The 11,518-nt window shown below is 38.8% G+C and overlaps 1 protein-coding gene across 1 annotated transcript; it reads left to right on the top strand.

Annotated features, from left to right (window-relative positions):
- Positions 1 to 225: 225 nt before the first annotated feature.
- GHITM (growth hormone inducible transmembrane protein) lies at positions 226 to 10,376 on the top strand. Its single transcript, XM_019473032.1, has 8 exons — positions 226 to 397; positions 2,001 to 2,100; positions 3,387 to 3,498; positions 4,836 to 4,977; positions 6,067 to 6,175; positions 7,285 to 7,473; positions 8,047 to 8,218; positions 9,115 to 10,376. Exons 1-8 carry the CDS (start codon positions 269 to 271, stop codon positions 9,200 to 9,202), a joined length of 1,041 nt encoding a protein of 346 aa, XP_019328577.1. The 5' UTR covers positions 226 to 268; the 3' UTR covers positions 9,203 to 10,376.
- Positions 10,377 to 11,518: the final 1,142 nt, after the last annotated feature.

The following is an 11,518-nucleotide window of genomic DNA, read 5'->3' as shown; positions in this document are numbered from 1 at the left end:
GGTACGTCCTCCTGTTTCCGGGTAAGTTGTGAGAGATAAGTCTGATGGAAATGGGAGGCAAATATAGATAGAACAGAGTTAAGTGCATGAAGGTTCTGGCTCTTGCTACAGTACTCTAGTGATAATACCATTTCTATTACAGGCTGTGGCATAGTCGAGAGTAAGTAGTAAATGTACCTTGTTGTCTGAAAACCACATAACAAAATAGTAAAGCATATTTTCTTGTGTACTTGCAGGAACACAGTGTTATCTAATTATCTAAGTGACCATGCTGGCTGCGAGGCTAGTATGCCTGAGGGCATTATCATGCCAGACTATCCGCCCCACCATTACTCAGGCTTCCCCAGCTTTGAGGAGCTCCAATATAAAAGCATACAGGCTGTGGCAGCCTAACCAGGTAAGGTAATTCTCTTTCTAAAGGTTCTGACTACTGACACTTTAGAGTTGAGTGTTTTGCCAAAAGAATCGCTTTGCATGGAGTACCTGTTTTGAACGATCACGAGCCTTCTGCTTGTGTGAGGTACCTGCTCTAATCTACTGAAGGAAGAGTGTTACTCAGTCAAAAAAACAGGGGGTTTAAGAGCAATTGAAATAATATCTTTTGTTCCAATGACTATTTCTCCATTGAAATTACTGGAAAAAAGACCTTAAAGGAGGTAGTTAGTGATGGACAAGCCTTACTATGTAAGGTGGGAGGAGCAGAAATTCTTGTCTGACCTCCTCCTAGCTCCCTGTTTCCAAGTAAGAGTCTTAAATATAATATTAAAGTAAAAACTTTCTTTTCAAAGACTTGAGTCCCAATATGTGTTTAGAGCTGTAGCCCAGGTTAGAACAATTTCTGAACTATGGTAGGACTATCGTGCATCTTGCCAGCAATTTTAAGAACTGGACTGTTGTTATCCTAAGACGCTGTCTGTTTATTCTTTATTGAGAGAAGACGTTTGACTTTTGCTTTCCGCCCAGGTAACTCACAACCGTTAGGAAGCATTGCTCTTTTGTCATCATCTTGGTGAAAGTGCCAGTGGCAAATTCTTCACCTCCTTTGTGTTTTCCTCTTAAGCATAGAAAACTGTTTTAAGCATCCTAAGTTTGTTGGGGTTTTTTTTGTCAGCTGTTTTGTCTTGAGGGTTTTTTTTGTGGTGGTTTTATTTCTGTGGCAAGTGCTACATAATTACAGCGTTGGGCTAGATTTGGTTAGATGCAAAACACAAAAAAACCTGAAGTGCTATGGTAAACTTCCTGAATTTTATTGCTGGCTTGGCTGATGATAGCAATGCTTGTAGATTTCAGGTTTTAGTAACAAACTCACAGCTTTGAGTGAGCTCTTGGTTGCTCAGGTGTCTGTATAATAATTTAGAAATTCCTGGGAAAAATTAGTTTCTGAACTCAAATATGAGCTTATTCTGTGTTGCTCTTGCAGCTTCCTAAGACTTTGAGCAGCATGCTATATTTATTTGGAGCTTGTCAGCCTTAAAAATCTTAAGTTTATAGGCCTTCATTCAAGGTTTGTTCTCTAAATCAAGGCTGGAGTTGAAAACAAAGACTTCGTACTGCTTTCCCAAATTTATGTCTGCAAAGTATAAGTGTTTTGCAAGAATTTTTTTTTACGTAAAAGTGTTTCCATGAAGAGTGTTTTTACATAGAAAGCAAAATAATTTTTTTACAAAATTAACTGAAGAGTATGTTTTTAGACTAAAAAAAAAAAAAAGCCTCGTGGCCTTGTTTAGTACAGTGGGACTGGAGTAGAAGAAACGCAGACTGAAAACTTCAGCTTCTGAAATTCACTGCATTGGTTCTGTACTTCTAGAATGCGTGAACGTTATTCACAAAGCTTCCTACGCTTTAACGTTCAGTTGTTTTTCTTGAGCACAGTCTTTGGGAGGTAAGCACAGATGAATAAGAGACTATGTAGCAATTTCAAGTGTAGCAAGTGAATTGATAAGAAATGTCTTCTTTTTTATGTCATTGAACCTTTCTTATGTTATTTCTGAATCCAACAGTGTTATGCCACCAGAGTAAGAACGGGTGTAAGGCGTGGAAAAATTGGCCAGGAAATTAAAGAAGCAGCATTTGAGCCATCTGCAGAAACGGCACTTAAAGGTAGAGTAGCTCTGCTTTAAATACCAAGAATCTTTGAAGCTTAACTTGAAACGTCCTCACGTGAATCGGTTTCCTTCAAACCGTTAAAGAGACAAAGAATATTGTTTCATGTGTAAGTTTGCTTAGCGATCTCCCTCAAACGACTGGAGACAGTTTCTCTGTTTTTCTTTCCTTGTAAAGTTTAAAGCTGCAGATATGTCACAGTATAGAGAAATTCCTTCTTGTCTCTACTTTAAGCTGCTGTTGAGAACTATTAAGTAAAAAATGGTTGTCTCTTAATGGAGACGTGGTTGCAGATATTAAAAAAAAATACACTAACACTTGCTTTGCTACGTCTCCTTTGTATACTTTTTAAATGAAGGATTTTTCTACAGTGTGAGTGCAGTTTGCAAAAAAAAAAAGTTTCTGGTGCTACGGTTATGTAAGGCATGGGTTTACTGTGCTTGCTAGTACATCTAGCGTGGATCGTAATTTCAGTGGATTACAAAGGGATTTTTTTAGATAGCAGTGTTCAGCAGAACAGACTTGTAAATGTCCTGTAGTAGCATTGAATTGACAAATGGAATATATGTAGATTGGCTAGATAGTGTCTTGGCTATAACACATTAGGAAAAAGCATAGTCTTAGGGAGTTATACAACTGAAAGTATTTGGTCTCAGCTGCTCTTACTTCAGTTATAACAACATTTTATGATTGATATTTATATTTGTAGCAGTAATCTGATATGTGGCACACAGGCAGTATGTCTGAAAATCAGACAGTAAAAACCAATAGTAAGTCATGTGTTGTTGCCCATGAGCTTTAGAAATCCCTTTTTAAACTGATCTGGATCTAATTGCCACCAAAGAGCTCTTGAAGGAGCAAGGATTAAGGGCAGATGAATGAGAGGAAAGGACACAGTCTCTAGTTTTTTCTCCTGTTTCATAGCGAGCTGGATAGTGAAATGGTATACTAAACCAGCTGACAGGTGAACTCTTCTGTTGGAGAACCTGTTAACTGGTTTTGCATTGGAATTCCTGTCACTGTAATAAAGGTCAGTAAACCTGGCATGTTACTAGCTGGTCTCTTATTTTTTAGTCTGGTTTATGTGTTAGTAGGCTGAATCTAGAGTTTTTCACATGTAGCTCATTGAGAACTGGTAATGCAGTGACTTAAAGTTAAGTGGAGCTTTAAGAAAGAATCCTAACATGGATCAGCTATTACAGATACAACAAAACTCATGTGAGGATGTTATTAACTAGCCAAGAAAAAGCATTCATGAGAGTGTGGATTTTTTTTTTATACAGTTGACCGTCTGGGGAGATTTATTGTTGCTGGAGGGGCTGCTGTTGGCCTGGGGGCCCTCTGTTACTATGGAATGGGCATGTCCAGTGAGATCGGAGCTATTGAAAGAGCTGTGTAAGTAAGATGGTTTACTGTTTTAAGTAAAGGGTACATTAAGTGAATCTTCCTCCTCTTTATATGTGTCTGTTCTTCAGCTGGTATTACCCAGTGTACACACAGCTTACATTTATTTTTTTTTTAAGCTCGAACAGAAAGCCCTTGCCTCGGTCTGTGCAGGATTTTAAAGCATATAACTAAAAGCAAAATTTAAATTCCCCAAGCTTAAATGGATTTTGACTTAAGTGAGTTCCTTTGTTTTGCTAAATTTGGAATTTATTTATGAAGAGTATATAAATATGTCTTATGAGGTGTGCCACAGATAATTTATGAAGGGTGGTCTTCTGTAAAACATATTGTTAAGACCACTTTGCATGGTGTTCCTGAGAGGCTGTTCATTAAACTTCAGTACAGCATGTTGGAGAGTCTCCTTTGAACATGCTACTTATCATGGCATAAGCCCTGCTCTAATAAATGTGTTTTGCTTAAAACTTTGGTGTATTGCTTTTTGGCCAGCAAAAACCTGACTGTGATGGCAAAACCAAATAGTTAGACTTAAAAAGAGATTAGTGATAAGCATGGGCTTGGGAGAAATGAGTTCTGGAGATACTTTGCTTCACTTACTCTACATTTATATTTGGAAATGACCTTCTGCATTCATATTGAGTGCTTGCTAGTTGTATCTATGAGAAGCTTTTCATCGGTACAGCTATCTGTAATTTTGTTCTCCACAAGCCTTGAAGTAATGGGTCAAAAGAGTAAAATGGGAGAAAATGTGTGCGCTGTGTTTAAATTTGGTGTTAGCAGGGAAAGTTTCTTGTCTGTAGTATGACCAAATCATACTGCAGAAACTCATTCACGTCTAGGTCCGTTGCTATTGTGAGAGCTCTCAAAATGACGTTCGTGTCTTGTGATGTCAGATAATCGTGTGCACTGTGACTCAGCAATTTGTGAGCTGCTCAGCAGGCTACTCGGTGCCCAGTACACATTCTGCAGACATTTTTCCTTAAACCAGTTTGTTGTATATACACCGTTCTCTATTTTTCCGTAGTTAGAAAGCATTCGTTATTCTGTTTCCCATGTATGCTTCCTCCTTAGAATTTAACTATAATTAGGATTATTTGTAATTTGCGGTGTTCCTAGAGAGTAATGTTACACTAGACCAGCAAGGTTTGAAAGTTCAGCCCCCTGTTATAAGGGAAACTCGTGGCAGAGGTTGCTAGACCACACCGTTATTATGAAACCTCCCTTATATCCATAGCTATGAATGTATTTAACAGCTTGATTGTGTTTTTAGTTGGTCTTCATTCTGATACTGGTAATTGCACAGCTATGTATGACTGCTTATTTTTCAGTATTTGGCCACAGTATGTGAAAGACAGAATTCGCTCTACTTACATGTACTTTGCGGGAAGCATTGGCTTGACGGCACTGTCTGCTGTAGCAGTAAGCAGATCTCCGGCACTCATGAGCCTTATGACAAGAGGCTCCTGGCTGGTAAGCTTATATTACAAAAATAAAAACGTTTACTGAGAAAAGACCCCAAATGTGATGGTTGATACAAAAAATGTGAAGTGTAAACTACTTGGTGAAAAGCAAGGCAAAACTTCACTTACGCTGGTGTCCTTATCCATAAAGACTACTTAAGTATCCTAACGATACTTTGTCATTTACGATTTGGTGATTCTAATTACATGCTGACATGCACCTTCTATCCTTCTTTGATAGTTTGTCAAAGACAAACTACACGAGCAAAAAAATGCTATGCTATCCTTACCAGCTACACGCAAGTAAGAACCTGTTATAAATAGCCATCTGAGGCTAATGACACTATTTTTATCACTTTCTAAAAATGGAAACTGAGGTCCCTATGCATTCTTACTCCTCCCTGCGCTCTTCTGTACGGCTCCTTGAAAGCTGTCTCCTGTTTGCCAAGGCTGAAACGATACTGGTAGGCAAATCATCCAGGCAAACTGCTAACAAAATGTGTCTGCTTAGTACATATTCAGCGTGTTAAGTGGAGTGGAACGATAACAGTTAAATGCCGACACCTACATAATTTTACGGAGATTAATTTAATAATGCATCCTTGGTGACAAACCAAAGTTGCGCATTTCTGATCAGTTTGCTAGCTGCTGGATGATTCTGCTCAGAATCATCAGGAAGAGGAGGCAATGAGGTTTGAAAATCGTTGGTAGCAAAAGCATGTGAACCGAGTATTGGCTTTGGGTGGAGAAATGTACAAGAAAAAAGTAAGGCTAACATTTCAGGTACCTTAATGAGGATTAGAGTAAGGGGGCAGAACCGTATGTTTTCCTTCTCTTACCTTACACAACTAAGAGATTGTTGCTATCTTACTGCTAAACTTGGATTCCTAGAAGACTGAGTAAAAGTAAAATGGAATTGCCACAAGCTAGGATCTGCGAAGATTTGACTGTAACCTTACAGGAGTAAAATTGACAAACGCTCCAGTTATGAATTAGGTTGCTCTTTTCAGAATTACACTATTGACTTTTAGACTAGGAGGTTAGAACAGAGACCGTATGTCCTAATGCTAACTTGAGCTCTGTAATGGTGTTTTTACAGGCAATAGGTGCAACTTTTGCAGCTATGATTGGTGCTGGAATGTTGGTCAGGTCCATATCCTATGAAAATAATCCAGCAGCTAAACATTTGGCTTGGATGATGCATTCAGGTATGTGATTTTAGTGTTCGTTGTAGAGATGTCTGTGCTTCAGTGTGACCAGATTCTTACTTTAACAGAACTTTGACTTTAAGGTAAATTTTTATATACCGTTGTAGGAGAGTTAAGATTTTTCAGAGACCAATAAAACTTCCTGAATGTCAGGAAGATTTCTTAAGCGTCCTTAACACAACTCTTAATATTTTTTTCATAATTTTCTAAAAGTCATGCTCAAGTTAAATTTGAGACACGTATATGCCACATTGGATAGAACTAATTGGTTTCATAGCTGCTTTGGTTTTGTGACTGCTTTCTGGCACTATAGCTTCTGTAAGCACTATTGCCTACACTTGCCGTTCTTCAGCTGTACAGGATAGGAAAGTATTTCAAAACGACTAGAAAAATGAGATTTTTGGTGTTAAACAGCTTCTTAGATATGTGTTCCCATCAGGTACGTAAGCTGTGAGTGCAGATCAGTTTCTCACTAATGGTACCTGCTTCAAATAACCATGGCTATCATTTTTCAAAACTGTTTTGCCAGAAATAATTTATGGTTCAGGAAAGACACGTGGGTGTTAGGCACTGGAATCATATTTGCCTCTCAAGAGCTAACATTTCTACCAAGAAGAAATTGTGTTTATTTTAGTGATTGTTACTAAGTTAAACAACCTAATGTGATATTAATGGACTAGATAGAGGTTTCATACAAGACTTTAGCAAAAAGTCTGACACTTACTTGTCTAATTATTGTAGCAGAAATCTGCCCTGCTTTTCAGTGTTGAGTGTTCCTATGGCTATTATGTAGTCGATTAGTCTATGCTGAGTATCTCTTACCAGCTCTGTTTTGAACAGATCGATATGTTGACTTTTGTTAGTCTTTCTTCCAAAGACCAGCTCCTTGAAGTACTCTACAGAGCTGGATAAAAGTAGGTCATGGAATTTAAGGTTGCCAGTTTATTGTGCACCTATCTAGATAGGTGCACGATCAAGTGCATTGGTATTTTGTCATGTAAGTAGATTAGATTGAGCCATGTTATCTGACCGGAAAAAAAAGAAAATGGTTTTGGCAGGTGGTGTTTTTACCAAATCTCATGGGTGTCGTTTTGTTTTCCTTTGGCTAGGTGTCATGGGTGCAGTGGTGGCTCCTCTAGCCTTCTTGGGAGGTCCTTTGCTGATCAGAGCTGCCTGGTATACCGCTGGAATCGTCGGAGGGCTCTCCACTGTGGCCATGTGTGCTCCGAGTGAAAAATTTCTGAACATGGGAGGACCACTTGGAATAGGCTTAGGCTTTGTTCTTGCCTCTTCAATTGGTAAAATACTGTTTTAATACTGTCAGATAAAGTAGGTTATAAACTTAAGCTGCTAAGATGCAGCTCATGTTTAATTGTAGACTGGTCTGTCCAGTTAAGATTTGCCTTACAACTCTAGCACAGCAGAAAATACTCTGTTAAATTTGTTCTTGAAAACAAAGATGAAGTTACAGTTCTGACAGGTGTTAATCTGACAAACGGCCGATAGTTGTGGCTTGTATTTTTAGTTGCTGCCAGTGACTAGGGAAGATAGTAAACGTGATCATAGTTCTTGATCCAATTGCTCTTCTCCCTTACGTGTTTCTAGGCATTGTTATTGTCCTAGGGACAGACGCACTTAGACATGAAGGAAAGTACACGTGATTCCCTAGGGTGTTCAAAATTACTGGATCAGGTTGTTTACGTGGCATCTTCAGCTTGCGTATTAAAGCTCTTGGTATCAAATACGCGCCACAAATTGAGAATTGAATACTCATTGAAAAACATGTGCTACAGTAACTGAAATTTGACCCGCCTCGGAGTAGCAGATACGTATAGTAGCTTTCTTTAACGCTATTGTACATTCCTCTCCAGGATCCATGTTCTTGCCTCCTACTTCTGCTTTTGGTGCTGGCTTGTATTCGGTAGCTGTTTATGGTGGATTGGTACTCTTTGGCATGTTCCTGCTCTACGATACGCAGCATGTTATCAAGCGTGCAGAAACTATTCCGTATTACGGAGTACCAAAGTATGATCCAATCAATGCGTAAGTATTCTGTGTTAACACAGCTGATCTCATTGTCTGTGTAAGAATTTGCTTCAAGCTGTATCGTAGTATGCTTTAAAAACAGCCAGACCTTTTGTTTACTGTTCAAAAGCGTATTGCTGTTAAATGTGAAGAATCACAGGGTTTAAAAATACAATGCGAAAATAGCTAGTGGAGTTAAAACTGAAACCATCTGCCTGAAATGAGAGAAAGGGGGTTGAATGTGTGGTGTCACGCTTCCAGCAGTACTTTCTAAAAAGTATTCTTGTTTTCTAAAGCATTGCTGGGAGAATTTATAGCTGCTTCCTGAAAATACCTGTCAATATCAGCCGAGACAAAAAAGTTAACTCTTTTGTAGTAACTTAATATTCACTAGTCTTTGTCGCTAAATAAAAGCTTGAAAACAGTGTGATAGATAGGGAAAGAAAGATTAATTGACGCTCAGTAAAGACCAAGTCTGACTAACAAGTAACTTGGTTGTAAATGTTGTCTGTCTGGTCTTACCTCCTTGATTCTGGTTTTTTAGAATAATACTGACCTTCTTCAAAATTCTTGGAGATAAACAGATAAAAGTACAGCATAAAAGCAGAGGGTACTGCATGAGAACAGTATATTGTCTGTTAAGTCTGCTCCAAATAGTTTCTGCCGGCACAGATGGTAGAACAAAAATACAGGGTTTTTTTGACATATCAAGCTTTGAGGACAATCATAGTTGGGTTTTGTTACAGACGCTTCATGAAGGCTTTTAGAAATGAGGTATAATGGTGTGAAACACCAAATAATACTATTTCTGTTCAACAGTATTAACTTCGATCTCCTGTTTCCCGTTCAACAGTATTAACTTCAATCTCCTGTTTCCTGTTCAACAGTATTAACTTCGACCTCCTGTTTCCTAGGTGCATGGGTATCTACACAGATACACTGAACATCTTCATTCGGGTGGCCACCATGCTTGCGAGTGGTGGAGGTGGCAGGAGAAAGTAAACAGAGACGACTCTTCGCAGCTGTCTGACAGCCTACCTAGTGCACATACTAAATAAAAATTCATGGTTACAAGCAGTTGTGCTGCAAGACAGAAGTTTAAAGCATTTCAGCATATTGTTTCAGTGCAATGTCGTTCAGACTTAATAGTTTTTCTTCAGACACTTTCCAGCTCTGTGTTTAAAATAGTGTGAACTGCTTCTAATTGTACATTATTTTGGGAAAGTAAATTATTTTTAATCTATGCATAAAATAGTCTATCTGCTTTTTAATGGGTTTGACAGCAGTTGAACTCTTACTTTCTTTTTTTTTTTTACTGTTACTGCATAGTAAAGGAAGTAATTTCTAAACTGGTATCTCATATGCAGGTAGGGACACAAGCTACTTCATGAGATGCTGTTGAGATGCATCAGTTTTCAGTTAAGATTGCGTAAATTATACTTCAGTGACACGTTAAGAAGAACTGAACAAATTGGATATGGCGCTAAATGCAGTAACGACTTCTGCCTGGGCAGAAATTTCAGAAAGGTTTAAGCCGTTGCCAGAAATGCATTGGATTTGACAGGTGAGGTGACCAAAAAGTATGAAGGAGACAGGATGAGGAAACTATGCGGCGTTTGTCCTATACGAATTTAACTCTCTTTTTGGAGTACACGTGAGAACTCCTTGCTTTAATGTTGACTGGGTATAATAGCTAGGTTCTTTTGATACTAGAGATTTATCGAACTGTTGAATAGCAATAGAGGTGTGTCTTTCTTCCAGTGACTAAATTTCAGTATTGCGGATGATGCCCCGTGCTTCAGAAGAGCTCCCGGTGCTCGTCTCTTACAAGCTTGTACAGTTGGCACAGGGAGAGGGATTTGAGCATGGCCTGCTGTAAACCCAAGTGTCAGACATTTACCGTACTGTTGTATGCTTTAGCCCGTGTCTAACTCTTCTCCAAATTGGTACATTTAGCTTGGTCTAAAAGAAATGTTCCCTATCAGTGAAATTGATTTAACATTAAGAAAATTTATACTTGCCAAACTGTATTGCTCGATGTTGGGATAAAAGGTGAGTTCTTGGGCACAAGAAAGTTTTGAGCTAATGTCAACAACTCAGACTTTCAATTTCTGGTAAATATGCTATGTATATGTATTGACTTACGGAACAATAAAATTCTAGCCTCGCAAGTTGACGGCTCTCACTTTCCCTGTGTTAATAGAAATACTTTAGTACCCCTGCACTAATAACTTGAAGAGTCCTATAAACTTTTTTTGGCTACCATTTCCTTTGTAAGAGAGTGCAAAAAAAAAAAAAAAAAAAAAAAAAAAAAAAAAAAAAAAAAAATCCACAAAGATGATTTCCAGTTTCACTGGCTAATATCTTTTTGGGGATGTTTCCCAGGTGGAAGATGCTGATCTGCACTTGCTTCAAGTGGTTCTGCTAGCGTAACCTGTTGGCTACCGACTACGGCCAGTGCTGCTTTTATGTCTGTCATACACTGTAGTATTTTTAGTCTCTTCAATCATAGGGAAGAAAGTGGATTGTGAAGAACCTGGTTGCAACTCCTTTGTGCCCAAAGGTTATACGGCACAATCTGGTTCCTGGCACTATTGCAGCTGAAGGAAAATCTAGTACTTGGATGGAAGAAATCTCTGGATCATGTCAAGTGTAAGTAGCCTGTTTAGAGGGTTTCATCTTTCTAAGCAATTTCATATGCTTAATCAATTTCTACATACTGTTGCTGTAGCTGAACACAGCAGTGTGCTTGTCCTTAAATTCTGACATCTACAGGGAGCTGTCTTACAACAAAATTCTAATATTTGTGCCCATAATAAAAGAAAACTCGGGCAAAACTCCTTTTGTCTAGATGCTGAGGACAAAGTTTTAGAGGTTGACTGTGAACCAAGAGGGGGATCCTGGATTGTTTGAAACATAAGGTGTAGAACACAACAGCCTACTTAAGGGAGGTGCTTGCATGGAAAGTGAAACCAACAGGAAGGTCTAATGACCTTTTAAGAAAAAACAGGCCAAATAGTGCCTGAGGAAGCATGAGCACTCATTTGTGCTCAGTCTTCTGAAAAGATGTGGCTCGCCTCCTGTCGATAAGATTAGATCAGTAGGAAAATACTTTTTGTCCTGGTTTCGGCTGGGATAGAGTTAATTTCCTTCCTAGCAGCTGGTACTGTGCTGTGTTTTGGATTTAGGGTGAGAACAATGTTGATAACGCACCGATGTTTTAGTTGTTGCTAGGTAATGCTTACACTAGGCAAGGGCTTTTCAGTTTCCCATGCTCGCCGCTGCTCAGGGACTGGCTGGGCATCGGTCGGCGGGTGG

Source organism: Aptenodytes forsteri, unplaced genomic scaffold (assembly GCF_000699145.1).
Source record: "Aptenodytes forsteri isolate BGI_AS27 unplaced genomic scaffold, ASM69914v1 Scaffold134, whole genome shotgun sequence".
Taxonomy (NCBI): Eukaryota; Metazoa; Chordata; class Aves; order Sphenisciformes; family Spheniscidae; genus Aptenodytes; species Aptenodytes forsteri.
This window is presented reverse-complemented; position numbering and strand designations above follow the sequence as displayed.

Bases quoted from the DNA above. Each gene is read 5' to 3' on its own strand.
- GHITM (XM_019473032.1), top strand. From the start codon at position 269: ATGCTGGCTGCGAGGCTAGTATGCCTGAGGGCATTATCATGCCAGACT. The intron at 2,101-3,386 runs GTAGAGTAGCTC...TTTTTTATACAG, and splicing joins TGCAGAAACGGCACTTAAAG to TTGACCGTCTGGGGAGATTT. The intron at 4,978-6,066 runs GTAAGCTTATAT...GTGTTTTTACAG, and splicing joins TGACAAGAGGCTCCTGGCTG to GCAATAGGTGCAACTTTTGC.